Source organism: Ornithorhynchus anatinus, chromosome 1 (assembly GCF_004115215.2).
Source record: "Ornithorhynchus anatinus isolate Pmale09 chromosome 1, mOrnAna1.pri.v4, whole genome shotgun sequence".
Taxonomy (NCBI): Eukaryota; Metazoa; Chordata; class Mammalia; order Monotremata; family Ornithorhynchidae; genus Ornithorhynchus; species Ornithorhynchus anatinus.
Genome location: NC_041728.1, coordinates 99,557,817 through 99,574,517, shown reverse-complemented (window position 1 = coordinate 99,574,517; position 16,701 = coordinate 99,557,817). Strand labels below are relative to the sequence as shown.

The following is a 16,701-nucleotide window of genomic DNA, read 5'->3' as shown; positions in this document are numbered from 1 at the left end:
AACAAGAAGGAGTCCAAGCTGTGGGCGGCAGAACGTGGTGGGTCACAACATCCACGAACCTATTGATTTTTTCCTTCCTAGGCTTTGACATCCTGAGCTCCCCGGACACCTTCGATAAATGGGATGGGAGGAGGTTGCTGGAGGCGGTCGATCGGAACACTACTGAGATTCCAGTCGACGCGGGCCACCTGCCCCGGAAGAACTGCACCGAACCAGGTAGGACTTGCGTCCTCTGGGAATCCGAGATGGAGCAGCTGCGGTTGGTCCCGGGCACAAAGGATGGTGGAGTTCCTTTCCACGGTCTCTCTTTGAGGCTCAAGTGGGTTGGGAGGGGCCTTTTGGGAAGTCTGGGGAAATCCCCGGTCACTCATACTCTGGCGGGACCAGGATCCGGGCACGTTTTCGGAGTTGCAATAACCGCCGAAGAGTGATATGGGGGCTGGCCCTCATCCACGGAACTGAAACCCTTTAAGAAAGTTCGGTCCGGCCTTGGCGGATGGCCTTGTCTTCAGAAGGGCTCCATAGAGTTGGTCGACAACTTTGTCTTGTGGACCTCACCCGGGAGGTGGGTTCAGTGTATTTTCTAACCTGGCAGTGACCGTCGTCAAGCGACGGGCTTATTTCTTGCGGAGGACTGACGCAGCAGAGGAATTCCGCTGCGGAAAGGTATTCCACTGGATTTGCTGGTCTGAGAGCAGGTTCGAAGGAGAGTTGCTAAAGGCTCGGAGGCAGAGAGATTTTCGTGCCTGATTATAGATTAGATAAGCTCCTCCCTGGAAATTAGCTTTCTCCTGAGCTTTTATCTTCTACATTCATTCTCCCCATAGCCCCTATTTGCTCCCTTTGCTCTACCCCCTTCCCCTGACGGGACTTGTGTATAAATGTACATATTTATAATTCTCTTTATTTATATGAATGATGTATATATATCTATAAATTCTATTTATATTGATGCTCTCGATGCCTGTTTACTTGTTTTGATGCCTCTCTCCCCTCTTCTTGACCGTAAGCCTGTTGTGGGTAGGGATTGTCTCTACTTGTTGCTTAACTGTACTTTCCAAGCGCTTAGTGCAGTGCTCTGCACACAGTAAGCGCTCAATAAATAAGATTGAATGAATGAATGTAGCAATCGATCGATCAATTGTATTTATTGAGCACTTACTGTGTGTAGGGCACTGTACTAAGTACTTGGGAGAGTACAATACAGCAATATAACAGAAATATTCCCTGCCCACAGTGAGTTTACAGTCTATAGGGGGAAGACAGACGTTATTATAAATAAAAAAGAAATTACAGATATGTGCATAAGTGCTGTAGGGCTGGGGGAGGGAATGAATAAAGGGAACAAGTCAGGGCAACTTAGAAGGGAGTGGAAAAAGAGGAAGTGAGGGCTTAGTCAAGGAAGGCCTCTTGGAGGAGATGTACCTGCAATAAGGCTTTGAAGGTGGGGAGAATAATTGTCTGTTAAATATGAAGAGGGAGGAAATTCCAGGCCGGAGGCAGGATGTGGGCGAGAGGTCGGCGAGATAGATGTGATTGGGGCACAGTGAATAAGCTGGTACTAGAGGAGCAAAGCGAGTGGTCTGGGATGTAGTAGATCAGTGACGTGAGGTAGGAGGGGATGAGCTGATTGAGTGTTATAAAGCGCTTGACGCATAATTCATAATTCAGTTAATGAATGGAAAGCGTTGGGTTGAGTCCCAGGGTGTCCTGACTGGGGAGTAATAAAAATGATAATACTACTAGCAATAAAAATGCTAATAATTGTGGTATTGAGCATTCGGTGAAGCACAGCAGGAAACTGGGGGGTTCCGGTTTGACAGAGAAGCAACGTGATCTAATGGATAGAGCACGGCCCCGGGAATCTGAGGACCTGGGTTCTCATCTCGGCTCTGCCATTTGTCTGTTGCGTGGCCTTGGGTGAGACACTTGATTTCTCTGCGCCTCTGTTCCCTCATCTGTAAAATGGGAATTAAGACTGTGAACCCCATGTGGGACGTGGACTACGTCCAACCTGATGATCTTGTATCTCCTCCAGCACTTAGTACAGTGCCTGACACATACTAAGCGCAAGAATCAGACTGAATCCAGACACTTGGGCCTCCTCCAAGGGATTGAGTTCAGAAATTCATTTCATCATGCATGGTGGCAGAGCTGGCTGTGGGGCTGTGGGTGTTCACAGTGTTTCCCCGGGTGGGGTGGGGTGGGGATAACATTTCTTGGAGGAACTCTGTGCTCGAGACTGTAAGCTTGTTGCACACAGGGAAGGTTGTCTGCAACTCTGTTGTATTGTACTCTCCCAAGCGCTTAGTACAGTGTGCTGCCCATCGTAATCGCTAGGTAGATTCATTAATTAATTTATTCAATCATATATATTGAGCACTTACAGTGCGCAGATCACAGTAGTAAGTGCTTGGGAAAGTAAAGTACAACAATAAGCACATTCCCCGCCCACAATGAGCTTACAGTCTAGAGGTGGGGAGACAGACATCAATACAGATAAATAAAATGACAGAAATGTACATAGGTGCTGAGGGATTGGGAGGGGGGAAGAGTAGAGGGGCAAGTCAAGGGGATGCAGAAGGGAGTGAGAGATGAGAAAAAGTAGGGCTTAGTCTGGGAGGCCTTTTGGAGGAGATGGGCCTTCAGTAAGGCTTTGAAGTGGGGGAGAGCGGTTGTCTGACGGATTTGAGGAGGGAGGGCGTTCCAGGCCAGAGGCAGGATGTGGGCGAGGGGTTAGCAGCGAGATAGGCAAAATCAAGGCACAGTGAAAAAGTTAACAATAGAGGAGCGAAGCGTGTGGGCTGAGTTGTAGAAGGAGAGAAGCGAGGTCAGGTAGGAGGGGGCAAGGTGATGAGTGCTTTAAAGACAATGGTGAGGAGTTTTTGTTTGATGTGGAGGTGGATGGGCAATCACTGGAGTGTTTTGAGGAGCGGGGCGACGTGTCCTGAACTTTTTGTAGAATAATGATCCAGACAGGAGAATGAAGTATGGACTGGAGTGAGGAGAGACCGGAGGCTGGGAGGTCAGCACGGAGGCTGATGGAGTAATCCAGGCGGTTAGGATGAGTGATTGTATTAACGTGGTAGCACTTTGGATGGAGAGGAAAGGATGGATTGTAGCGATGTTCTGAAGGTAGGATTTAGTGATGGATTGAATATGCGGGTTGAATGAGAGAGAGGAGACAAGGATAACGTCAAGGTCACCGGCGTTAAATATCACTGATGATGAATGTTCACAGCAAATGCTCCTTCCACAAAGAATTCAGATTTTTGAAAGGCTGTGGGCTTCAGAAAAAACCTTTATGAGTTGGGTGAGCAAGCTCTGTACTATCTAGAAAACTGGTTAACTGGTAAGAAATGAAGTAGGAGTGATTGTAAGGGATGGAATAACCCTAAGATATCCCTCTAGGTTATAAGCTCGTTGTGCGTAGGGAATGTGTCTGCCGAATCTGTTGTAGTACCCTCTCCCAAGCGCTTAGTACAGTGCTCTGCACACGGTAGGTGCTCAATAAATACCGTTGATGATTCATTCATTCAATCGTATTTATTGAGCGCTTACTGCGCGCAGAGCACTGTACTAAGCGCTTGGAAAGTACAATTCAGCAACAAATAGAGACAATCCCTGCCTACAACGGGCTCACAGTCTAGAAAGGGGGAGAACAGTCTAGAAGGAGGGAGGTGATGAATTCATCGATGATGACTGTTCACAGCAAATGCTCCTTCCACAACATGTTGAAAGAACTCAGATTTTTGAAAAGCCGTGGGCTCGAGAAAAAGGTAATTGTGGGTCTGCGGAGCAAGCTCTATACTGCAAAGAAAACTGGCTAATGGATAAGAAATGAAGTCGTTATAATGTATGGAGTAAATCAACTTCCCACTAGGTTATAAACTCGTGGGCGGGGAATGTGTCTGCTGATTCGGTTGAATCGTACTTTCCCAAGTGCTTAGTGCAATGCTCTGCACATAGTAAACAATAAATGCCACTGATTAAATAATGTGCGTATGTGTGTGTGTGTAGAGGCAGGAAGAATATGCAAGAGCTAGAAAAGGTATAGAGTTGAGCCAATAAATTGTTTAAGGGGGTGGAAACAGCTCAATACTCTTCAGTCTGGAAAGATGCAGGTTGAAGGGATAGTAGTGAAGTTTGCTGAATCCTTAAGGGTGTGAACAGGATGAATTGCAGGATCCTAAAGGGTGTGGACAGAGTGAAGAAGGAATCGTCTTCGTTTCCCCAATCCTTCAGCCCCAGGATGAGTCTCACTTTTTGGCTTCTGGAGGTGGCAGGTTCCCACTGAGCACCTAGCAAGGGGAGGAGAGTACAGGAAATTCATTACCAATAGTTCAAGGAAGATGAGATTATTTACTGGACAAAGGTCTAAAATGAGGTTTTAGAGAGAAAAATGAGGGATATTTGAGCGGTCGTGAAAGATTAAGTGCATTCAGGGACTACGATGGTTTAGCACTGTCATTATCAGTATTTAATCAAGCACATCCCGTTTGCAGAGCTCTGTAGTGAGTGCTTGAGGGGAAACAACAGGAGCGGAGATATGGTACCTGTTCTTGAGGAACCTAACAGGATAGGGAGATCCCCCATAAATCGCATTCATTCATTCAGTCGTATTTACTGAGTGCTCACTGTGTGCTTAGCACTCATCCTTGTCTGAGTAATGCATTTAATTGGCCACACCTTCTGCCCTTAGCCAGTGGGGCTGGAGGGAGGACCAAGAGGGGTGAAATAGGAGAACCGTGTGTAATAAAATAATAACGTTGGTATTTGTTGAGTGCTTACTATGTGCAGAGCACTGTTCTAACCGCTGGGGTAGATACAGGATAATCAGGTTGTCCCATGTGAGGCTCACAGTCTTCATCCCCATTTTACAGATGAGGTACCTGAGGCACAGAGAAGTGAAGTGACTTGCCCACAGTCACAAGCTGACAAGTGGCAGATCCGGGATTCGAACCCATGACCTCTGACTCCCAAGCCCGGGCTCTTTCCACTGAACCACGCTGCTTCTCTAGTGTAGTGACTCAGAAGTTCGGCGTAGGGTCCCCGTCCTGACAGGCTGTGAGTGTGAGCGTCAGCAGACGAGGCGTGAGTGGGATCTAACAAGGCGTGGGAAAGAAAGGGCCCGTGGGGAAAGGAAGATTTAGAAACGCTGGAAATTTTCTCACATCTCCGTCACCGGGAGAAGCAGCCGTGGCCTAGTGGAAAGAGCAAGGGCCTGGGAGTTGGAGGATTCCATTTTAGTCCCAAATGCAAAGGGAGTGAGCTATCTTCGGCTACTTCTCTCCAGACTCACGCCCTGCGTGGTGAAAGGATCCCTTATTGCCCAACAAGAGTCGAAGGCCTGTTTTCGCTTGTTTGAAGCCTGCCCACCACACCGCCGGAGGGGCCTCTGTGAGTGGAAATGTTGTAGATGAGCTGTTTTCAGCTACATTAGTTAATCCACCGTTCATCGTGTCCCTGGAAGACGGATGGAGTTTCCACCCAAATCCTCTAGACTGCAAACTCTCTGTGGGCACGGAACGTGTTTACCACATGTTGTACTGTTCCGAGAGCTTAGAACAGTGGTCTGCACACAGGAAGCACTCACTAAGTACCAATGATGATGAGGATTCGGGTGATGATGAGGATTCGGGTGATGATGAGGATTCAGGTGCCTCGCTCTTTTCTTTTTTAATGATATTCGTTAAGCGCTTACTATGTGCCAGGCATTGTACCGTAGAAGGTAATCAGGTTGGACACAGTCTATGTCCCACATGGAGCTCACAGTTTTAGTCTTAATCCCCCTTTTTACAGCTCTTCTGCTGACAACCAATAAATTTGGACTCTGCAGATGGTTTGAAGTCTGGCCCACTTCCAGATGGGCAGGCTTTTTTAGGCCAGTATGTCTAAGGGTAAATCCATTCTATCCAACAAGATTTATGCTTGATGTGTAACAACCATCTCTGGAGAGAAGCATATTGCTGTAAGTTTGGGGGTTTTTTTTGAAAAGGGTACTTGTTAAGCCCCTGCTATGTGCCAAGCACTGTACTAAGCGCTGGGGTAGATAGAAGCTAATCGGGTTGGACAGAGTCCCTGGCCCACACACGGGCTCACAGTTTTAAATCCCATTTTACCGATGAAGTAACTGAGACCCAGAGAAGTGAAGTGACTTGCCCTGAGGTCACACAGCAGACAAGTGGTAGAGCCAGGATTAGAACCCAGGCCCTCTGACTCCCAGACCCGTGCTCTTTTCACTCCTTCCTACTGGGCTACCCCAGGGAGCAGTGGGATCTCTAGGAGGCCTGAGGCCTAGTCCTACAAGCTCTTTGTGGGCAGGGAATGGGTTTGTTTATTGTTATATCGTATTCTCCCAAGCGCTTAGTACAGTGCTCAGCACACAGTAAGTGCTCAGTAAATACGATTGACTGACTGATGGGTGAAAGATGAGGCTGAGGAGAGGGGCTTCTTCACTCACTCCCCTCTGGGACTGGTCTGAAGTGACGTCACTTCTGGCAGACCCACACTGACCAGCGTTCTTCCTCCTGAGCCACTCTGTAGGGTTCTGTAATAATAGCAATAATAATAATAATGTTGGTATTTGTTAAGTGCTTACTATGTGCCAAGTGTTCTAAGCCCTGGGGTAGATACAGGGTGATCAGGTCCCATGTGAGGCTCACAGTCTTAATTCCCATTTTCCAGATGAGGTAACTGAGGCACAGAAAAGTGAAGTGACTTACCCAAAGTCGCACAGCTGACAAGCGGCAGAGCTGGGATTAGAACCCATGACCTCCGACTCCTAAGCCCGTGCTCTTTCCACTGAGCCACGCTGCTTCTCTAATAATAATTATGGAACTTGTTAAGTGCTTACTATGTGCCAAGAACTGTTCTAAGCTCTGGAGTAGATACAAGTTAAATCAGATTGGACACAGTCTTTGTCCCACATGGGCCCACAGTCTCAATCTCCATTTGACAGATGAGCTGAGGCCCAGAGAACTGAAACGACTTGCCCGAGGTCACACAGCAGACAAGTGGCAGAGTGAGGATCAGAACCCAGGTCCTTCTGCCTCCCAGGCCGGCGCTCTAGCCACTAAGCCACGCTGCTTCTCGTAGGGGCCCAAAGTGTGGGGCTTGGGGCAGCTTATGGGAGGGAACGCTTCCTTGCCGGGTTCTCACGGCTTCACTCTCCTGAGCTGTGAGCCTCGGGCGGTGAAACAAAGGCTGCTGTTTCACAGTTCTGGCCTGCCCGGTGTTCATTCCTGCAGTGGCTTTGGGAGGTAACGTTTTTATCCATTCAGTGGGTTTGGCCCTCTGGGAGGCTTTATCTCTGGCATACAATAATAACAATAATGTTGGTATTTGTTAAGCGCTTACTATGTGCGAGCACTGTTGTAAGCGCTGGCGTAAACAGGGTAATCAGCTTGGCATATGTCCGTCTGCCACCCTAGTGGAAGGAGATCCTGCACTTCTGAATGCCTCCATAATAATAACAGTAACCATAATCCGTAATAGCCATAGTCGTGATAACAACAATAACGATAATAATGATGCTAGTATTTGTTAAGCATTTACTAAGTGCAAAGCGTTGTATGAAGCGCAGGAATGAGTAGATTCGGACACAGTCCCTGGCCCACTTGGAAGTCACAGTCTAAGAGGGAGAGAGAATGGGTATTTTATCCACATTTTACAGATGAGGTAACTGAGGCTCAGAGAAGTTAAGAGACATGTCCAAGGCCACACAGCAGGCAAGTGGCAGAGCCACAGTTAGAACCCAGGTCCTCTGACTCCCAGGCCTGTGCTCTTTCCACTAGGCCACCCGACTTCTCCAACTGAGGCTATGGGTCCCGGGGTCAGATTGCCCTAGAGAGGAAAAGGTTTTAAAAATTGGGGGGATTTGTTAAACGCTTACTATGTGCCAAGCACTGTAATGAGCGTTGGAGTGGATACAAGCAAATCAGGTTGGACACAGTTGCTGTCCCACATGGGGCTTCTAGTCTTAATCCCTGTTTTAGAGATGAGGTAACTGAGGCACAGAGAAGTGAAGTGATTTGCCCAAGGCCTCACAGCAGACAAGTGGCAGAACCGGGATTAGAATTCATGACCTCTTCCCTGACAAATAAGGTTTTTTGGGGGTTTTTTTGGAATTTGTTAAGTGTTTACTGTGTGTCAGGCACTGTACTAAGCGCTGGGGTACTAGGGCATGTTGCTTCCCCTTCATTCTTTCATTCAGTCGTACTTATTGAGCCCTTATGTGTGCAGAGCACTGAGCTAAGTGCTTGGGAGCGTACAGTAGTATCAATAAACAGACACATTCCCTTCCCACAACGATTGGTGTTGAGAAACGGCGATACTTTTGGAAGAATTGCCAGTTGAAACTCACTCTCGGGGTTCCCCACTGACCTGTGGGAAAAGTCCACGAGGATCAGCCTTCAATTCGGAAGCAGTTCGAGGGACGCGAGTCCCTCCCTGCTCCCATCTCTCTTGCCCTGGAAGCACCTCTGCCACTGCTCTTGGGGAATCACTTCCATGAAGAGAAACACCCTTAACCAAGTGGATGGAGTCCAGAATCGGAACCCATGTCTTTCCCTGGGAGAGAAACTTCCAGAGAGTGGGTAGGAGATAGGATGTCTCAATAAATCTGTGATTTATTTTTTTTAGCAGCGGTAAGGTGTTACACTCATTTCAGAGCTGCGATTTGTACGTTTCATGAGAAGTCTGAAAGTATCTTTGTTGCCTTAAAAATAAAAACGGTGAAAGCTGTTTACTGAGAAATCCCTTTAGGAATTCCTTAAGTGCTAGGTTTTTTGTTTTTTATTTTTTCAGTGAATGAAATGCTCCAAAAGTGAAGCTGGCTGAATTTATTATTGAGGTGTTTGGTAAATAGATCAGAGATGCGTTCTTGACAGTATTTATTTGCACACTCTGGAGCCTGTTTGTAGGCTATCGCATTGGAAAGTCAGTATTTGTTTGATAACAGAGTCCCCGGAGTGTTTCTTTCAAATTGACTTTAGTGGGGGGAAAGAAACACTTAAAAATAATGGATTTTTGAGAAGGTCATCAGTTTGAAATACTGACGTCTCTTATTCATGAACCATCAAAAGATACACTCTTTTGCCATATAATGAAGTACAGAACTAATAAACTCAAATATCTTCAGTAGACTTCCAGGCTTCTTTTTACAGAAACTTTACAGTAAGCGCTCAATAAACACGATGGAATGAATCAACTCCAGACCAGTTACCTGATAGCTGGAGACATTTAAAATCAATCCGTCGGTGGTATTTATTGGGCACTTACTATGTGCAGAACACTGTTGCAAGCACTTGAGAGAAAGCGATACAACAGAGTTGGTAGACACATTCTCGGCCCAAGAAGTCCTGAGTTGTAGGAATTTCCTCGATAGGCACTTCTTAGAGGGACACAAGTGTAACTGTAACTAGATTTACTCTAATATCATGTGGTACAGATTCATTTGACTGACTGAGCATTCAATTAAGCACATCTCTTAGATTTTCCAATTCACTGAGACAGGAAGTACGAGAGTGTCCTGGTTTTTTTGCACCTGTATCGACTAGCTAACCGCAGTTCCTTGAAGAGTCTCCTAAAACAACACAACAGACCTAGTTGAAAATGATTTTGCAGCTTTAATATTCATTCAGTAGTATTTGCTGAATGCCTTCTGGGTGCAGAACACTGCACTGAGTGTTGCGTGAGACAGCGAACTGAACTGAGTATCGAATATCTGCAGAACCCTGTCCTAAGTAATAATAATGATAACGGTGATAATAATAATTATTATTAAGTGCCGAGTCGTTTCCGATTCATAGCGACTCCACGGATATACTCTCTCCAGAACGTCCCGTCCTCTGCCATAATCCGCAACCTGTCCAACGGTCCTTCCGTTCTCGTTGTTATGGTCTCCATCCATCTAGCTGCCGGGCGGCCTCTTCTATGTTTTCCCTGGACTTTTCCTAGCGTTAGTCTCTTCCCCAGAGAATTAGTCCTCCTGATTATGTGTCCAAAATATTCTAATCTAAGTCAAATCATTTGGCCTTCCAAAGACCACTTTGGTTTCACTTGCTCCAAAATCCATTTATTTGTTTTTCCATAATAATAGTAATTGTGATATTTGTTAAGCCCCCACTGTGTGCCAATGACTTTACTAAGCACTAACATAGGTACAGTCTAATCAGGTCCCCACCAGGGGCTGTCAGTTTAAGTAGAAGGGAGAACAGGTATTGAATCCCCACTTTGCAGGTGAGGGAAATGAGTCCCAGAGAATTTAAGTAACTTGCCCAGGGTGGGGATTAGAACCCAGGTCCTCTGACTCCTAGGCCCAATCTCTTTCCACTAGGCCACTCTGCTTCTCAATACAAGACTTAGCCCCTGCCTTCAAAGAGTTGGCAATCTAATGGAGGGGACGGGGGAATTATTAAGCGTAATACCAAAGATCACCGTTTCAGTGGAAAGAAAACTGGAGAGCTGTTACACCTGCCGCAGTTATGTCTTCCATGTTGAATTTTTTCACCAAAGCCCCTCCTAGGTTGTCCCCCAAGGAGGGCAGACCCAGCAGGAATATTTTTTAAATGGTATTTGTTAAGAGCAGCGTGGCTCAGTGGAAAGAGCTTGGGTTTTGGAGTCAGGGCTCATGAGTTCAAATCCCAGCTCTGCCACTTGTCGGCTGTGTGACTGTGGGCAAGTCACTTAACTTCTCTGTGCCTCAGTTCCCTCATCTGTAAAATGGGGATTAAGACTGTGAGCCCCACGTGGGACAACCTGATTCCCCTATGTCTACCCCAGCGCTTAGAACAGTGCTCGGCACATAGTAAGCGCTTAACAAATACCAACATTATTATTATATATCAGGCACTGTACTGACCACTGGGGTAGATACAGGCTAATCGGATCGGACACAGTCCCTGTCCCACATGGACTCACAGATTGAATCCCTATTTTATAGATGAGGTAACGGAGGCCCAGAGAAGTGAAGTGACTTGCCCCAGATCACACAGCAGACAAGTGATGGATCAGGGATTAGAACCTAGGTCCTCTGACTCCCAAGCAGGTGCTCTATCCACTAGGCCACAGAATTCTGAAAAATGGCTCTCTAGCATAGGCAGCAAAGGCTGCTGAGGCTACTAGGGCACATCCCTGCCTGGTCACTGGGCCCAGCTTTGACACTCTGCTGAGGTCACTTCAGCTGCACTTAAAAAACCTTTCTGTGCCCTTCCTAAAGTGTTGCACCCCCGCCCCCCTACTAGTATGTGGTACTCTCTGCTCTAGTGGGAATATTCTCTCCTCTACGACCCAGCCCGCATACTTTGCTCCTCTATTGCTAACCTTCTCACTGTGCCTCGCTCTTGCCTGTCTTGCCGTCGACCCCTGGCTCACGTCCTGCCTCCGGCCTAGCACGTCTTCCCTCCTCGTATCCTACAGACAACCACTATCCCCCGCTTCAAAGCCTTATTGAAGTCACATCTCCTCCAAGAGGCCTTCCCAGTCCAAGCCCCACTTTTCCCAAACTCTTCTGCGCTCTTCCCCGCCGTCCCAGCCTCACAGCACTTACTATGTACATAGCTGTCATTTTATTTATTTGTATTGATGTCCGTCTCCCCGCTTCTAGACTGTGAGCTTGCTATGGGCAGGGGATATCACTGTTTATTGTTGTCGTACTTTCCCAAGCGCTTAGTACAGTGTCCTGCACAGAGTAAGAACTTAAATACAATTGAATGAATAAGTATTATTGCATAAGCCAGTACTGTACTAGTTGAAGTAGTAATATTGAGACTCTCACTTGGTGTGGTACACTGTACTAGGTGCTTAGAAAGTAACAGGGTGATATATTCCCTGCCCACAAGGAGTTTGGACTCTAATTTTTATACTTACACTAAAAATACACTATATTTGGTTCTATTCATTCATTCAATAGTATTTTTTGAGCGCTTACTATGTGCAGGGCACTGTGCTAAGCGCTTGGAATGTACAATTCGGCAACAGATAGAGACCAGACCTGCCCAGTGACGGGCTCACGGTCTAATCGGGGGAGACAGACAGCAAAGCAAAACAGAACGAAACGAAACTAGACAACATCATCAAGATAAATAGAATCAAGGGGATATACACCTCATTAACAGAATAAATAGGGTAATAAATAATGTACCAATGCAAGGTACTCAAACCTGAAATGTCAAGACTGAGACTTAATAATAATAATAATAATAATGGTATTTATTAAGTGTTTATTATGAGCCAAGCACTCTTCTAAGCACTGAGGGAGATACAAGGTAATCAGGTTGTCCAATATGGGGCTCCCAGTCTTAATCCCCATTTTATAGATGAGGTAACTGAGGCACAGAGAAGTTAAATGAGTTGCCCAAAGTCACAGAGCCGATAAGTGGATCAGAGCCCACGACCTCTGACTCCCAAACCCGGGCTCTTTCCACTAAGCCACGCTGCTTGTCCGTCCTTCCTGATGGGAGAGTCCATCAAATTGCTTTCAACTTCACTTCCCTGAGGTAGATTAGATTTACTTCCCCCGCATTACAAATGAGGCCAGCGGAGCGCTTAAATGCATTGTCAAGGGTCTCCCACTAAGGCAAAGCAAGAAACTTTCATCACTAAGATCACTGGATCCACAGGGGCGTAATCACGACCCAGGTATCCCTGCCGCCTCGGTTTCTCATCAGCAATAGGCTAAAAATAGGCACACAGGTGGACCGAGCTCCCATGACAAGCGTTCAATCCCATATCCTATGATGTTCTCACCGCCTCTTTGACTTCATTTCTAGAACTTTGCTAGCACTTCCCAGGTCTTGACCTCCTGAAAGTGAATATCTGTGGCTTAAAATATTGCATTTTAATAACAATGATAATGTGGTAATGTTGGTGTTTGCTAAGCACTTACTATGTGCAGAGCACTGTTCTAAGTGCTGGGGTAGATACAGGGTAATCAGGTTGTCCCACGTGAGGCTCAGTTAAATCCCCATTTTTCAGATGAGGGAACTGAGGCACAGAGAAGTTAAGTGACTTGCACAAAGTCACACAGCTGGCGAGCGGCGGAGCCGGGATTTGAACCCATGACCTATGACTCCCAAGCCCGGGCTCTTTCCACTGAGCCACGCTGCTTCTCTGAGGTATTTGTTAAGCGCTTACTATGTGCAAAGCACTGTTCTAAGCGCTGGGGGGATACAAGATGATCAGGTTGTCCCGTGTGGGGCTCACAGTTTTAATCCCCATTTTACGGATGAGGTACCTGAGGCACAGAGAAGTTAAGTGACTTGCTCAAAGTCACACAGCTGGTGAGCGGCGGAGCCGGGGATTCGAACCCATGACCTCTGACTCCCAAGCCCGGGCTCTTTCCACTGGGCCACACGAGGTCCAGCTCCAGCTTTGACATCAGTTATTGGCCTTGGCATTGATTGGTAGTGATCAGCGGGGCTCAGTGGAAAGAGCAAGGGCTTGGGAGTCAGAGGTCGTGGGTTCTATTCCCAGCTCTGCCACTTATCAGCTGTGTGACTTTGGGGAAGTTACTTAAATTCTCTGTGCCTCAGTTCCCTCATCTGTAAAATGGAGATTAAGACTGTGAGCCCCATGTGGGACAACCTGATTACCTTGTCTCTACCCCAGAGCTTAGAACAGTGCTTGGCATGGAGTAAGCACTTGAGAAATACCATCATCATTATTATAAGCGCTTAGTACAGTGCTCTGCACACAGTAAGGGCTCAATAAATATGATTGAATGAATGAATCTGTAATCTGGCCCCACGGATTCACCCGAGCGATCACTATATATCTGGAATAATCCAGCTCGGATATCAGTCACTGACACTGACTGGTAGAGATTTGTAATTTGGGTCCAAAAATTCACCTGAGCAATCACTGTGAATCTTGAATAATCAGATTTGGAAGTTTTCACTCCAAAAGGTGCCACGCTTGAACGGGGCATAGCCACGTGGTGTGTGTGCAGATATTTTTGAGAAGCAGCGTGGCGCAGTGGAAAGAGCATGGGCTTTGGAGTCAGGGCTCATGAGTTCGAATCCCAGCTCTGCCACTTGTCAGCTGTGTGACTGTGGGCGAGTCACTTAACTTCTCTGTGCCTCAGTTCCCTCATCTGTAAAATGGGGATTAAGACTGTGAGCCCTACGTGGGACAACCTGATTCCCCTGTGTTTACCCCAGCGCTTAGAACAGTGCTCTGCACATAGTAAGCGCTTAACAAATACCAACATATATATATATATATTTTTGGAAATACTAATTGTTTTAAGGATTGCGTGCTACCTTCAGAGATGAGGTTCAGGATGAGAGGCAGATTGGATAAGAGGAAGGTAGAGTTACCGGTGTTTTCAAAATGGGAAGTGTAATAATGTTGGTATTTGTTAAGCGCTTACTGTGTGCAGAGCACTGTTCTAAGCGCTGGGGGAGATACAGGGGAATGAGGTTGTCCCACGTGAGGCTCACAGTCTTAATCCCCATTTTACAGATGAGGTAACTGAGGGACAGAGAAGTGAAGTGACTTGCCCACAGTCACACAGCTGACAAGTGGCAGAGCTGGGATAAACCAGATAAGTCTGACTGTATGAATCCTGGGGTGTCAATGGATGTCATTGCGGAGCTACTGGCCATTGTTTTGGAGAGATTGTCTAGGGTGGAAGAATCCCCTGGGATTGGCAAAAGAGAAGAGGACAGGCAGTTCTAGAGAGGCAGCATAGTCTAGTGGATAGATCATGGGAATGGAGGTCAGAAGAACCTGGATTCTAACCCCGGCTCTGCTATTCGTCTGCTGTGTGACATTAGGCAAGTCACTTAACTTCTCTGTGCCTCAGTTACCTCATCTTCAAAATGGAGATTAAGACTGTGAGCCCCACATGGGACATGGACTGTTTCCGACCTGATTAGCTTGTATTTACCCCAGTTCTTAGAACGGTGCTTGACACATAGTAAGCGCTTAACAATTATTATTATTAGTTCACTTTGTAGATCCTGCTGAGGCTATTTAGTGGATAGGGTGTGGGTTTGGGAATCAGAGGACCTGAGTTCTAATCCCTGTTTTACCACGTGTCTGCTTTATGACCTTGAACATGTCACTTCACTTCTGTGGGCCCCAGTTACCTCATCTGTAAAATAGGGATTAAGACTGTGAACCCCATGTGGGACATGGACTGCATCCAACCTGATGAGCTTGTATTTTCCCCAGTTCTTAGAACAGTGGTTGACACATAGTAAGTGCTTAACAAATATTATTATCATTATTATTGTTATTTCACTCGGTAGGTCCCGCTGAGGCTATTTAGCGGATGAAGCGTGGGCTTGGTATTCAGAGGACCCGAGTTCTAATCCCCGCTCCCCCACGTGTCTGCTTTATGACCTTGAACAAGACACTTCACTTCTCTGGGCCTCAGTTACCTCAGCTGTAAAATGGGGATTAAGACTGTGAACCTCATGTGGGACAGGGACTGTGACGAACCTGATTAGCTTGTATCTACCCCAGCGCTTAGTACAGTGCCTGGCACATAGAAAGCACTTCACAAATACCATTAAAGACCCCCACAAAATTCAGGCCCTTGGGGCCGATCACCTGAAATCATCTCGGGTGGTGGAGAGTTCCCGGTGCTATCGGAGTGGAGATAATAGGCCATTCCCCCGAGGACATGTAGTAAATGGTTAAGCAGTAATGACCCCTCAGAAAATTCCTGGGGTTTTGTCAGGGCTGGGCCCATGTGTGAGGCTGTTGTGGGATTGACTCCCTCCTTTCACAATGGGTCCAGTCGGGAGGGTGACACCTCAGGAGGTGTTGGCATCTTTCCCAACTTCCGGTAGGAATTCCTCTCCCAAACTACAATCAATCCATCGGCAAATCATATTTATTGAGGGCTTACTATTCATTCATTCGGTTGTATTTATTGAGTGCTTACTGTGTGCAGAGCATTGTACTAAGCACTTGGAAGAGTACAATATAACAATAAACAGACACGTTCCCTGCCCACGGTGAGCTTACGGTTTAGAGGGGGAGACAAACATTAGTATCCATAAATGAATTACAGACATAAGCCCTGTGGGGCTGGGATGGGGGTTGATTAACGGGAGCAAATTCTTTGAGAAGGTGATGCAGAAGGGAGAGGGAGAAGAGGGGCTTAACCAGAGAAGGCCTCTTGGAGGAGGTGTAGCTTCAATAAGGCTTTGAAGCGGGGGAGAGTCATTGTCTGTCGAATTTGAGGGGGGTGGGCTTTCCCGGCTAGAGGGAGGACATGGGCGAGGGGTGGTGAGGAGAAGTCAAGGTATAACGAGAAGGTTAGCAGTGAGGAGCAAAGTGGGTGGGCTGGGTTGTAATAATAATAATAATAATAATATTGGTATTTGTTAAGTGCTTACTATGTGCCGAGCACCGTTCTAAGCGCTGGAGTAGACAAAGGGGAATCAGGTTGTCCCACGTGGGGCTCACAGTCTTAATCCCCATTTTACAGATGAGGTAACTGAGGCACCGAGAAGTTAAATGACTTGCCCAAAGTCACACAGCTGACAAGTAGCCGAGCTGGGATTCGAACCCATGATCTCTGACTCTAAAGCCCGTGCTCTTTCCACCGAGCCAGGAGAGTAGAGCGGTGAGGCAGGAGGGGGCAAGGGATTGAGTGCTTTGAAGCCGATGGTGAGGCATTTTTATTTGATGCAGAGGAGGATGGGCAGCCCCTGGAGGTTCTTGAGGAGTGGGGAAACGTGG

The 16,701-nt window shown here is 46.8% G+C and overlaps 1 protein-coding gene across 1 annotated transcript in view; it reads left to right on the top strand.

The window, feature by feature from the left end:
* Nucleotides 1-16,701, top strand: part of SLC24A3 (solute carrier family 24 member 3) — a gene marked incomplete at its 5' end in the record, with an annotated part of 409,035 nt that overhangs the window by 82,660 nt on the left and 309,674 nt on the right. Inside the window, one exon of the mRNA XM_029062489.1 lies at nucleotides 82-216. Within this exon, the coding sequence (XP_028918322.1) occupies nucleotides 82-216 (135 nt within the window). The remainder of the gene's footprint in view (nucleotides 1-81; nucleotides 217-16,701) is intronic.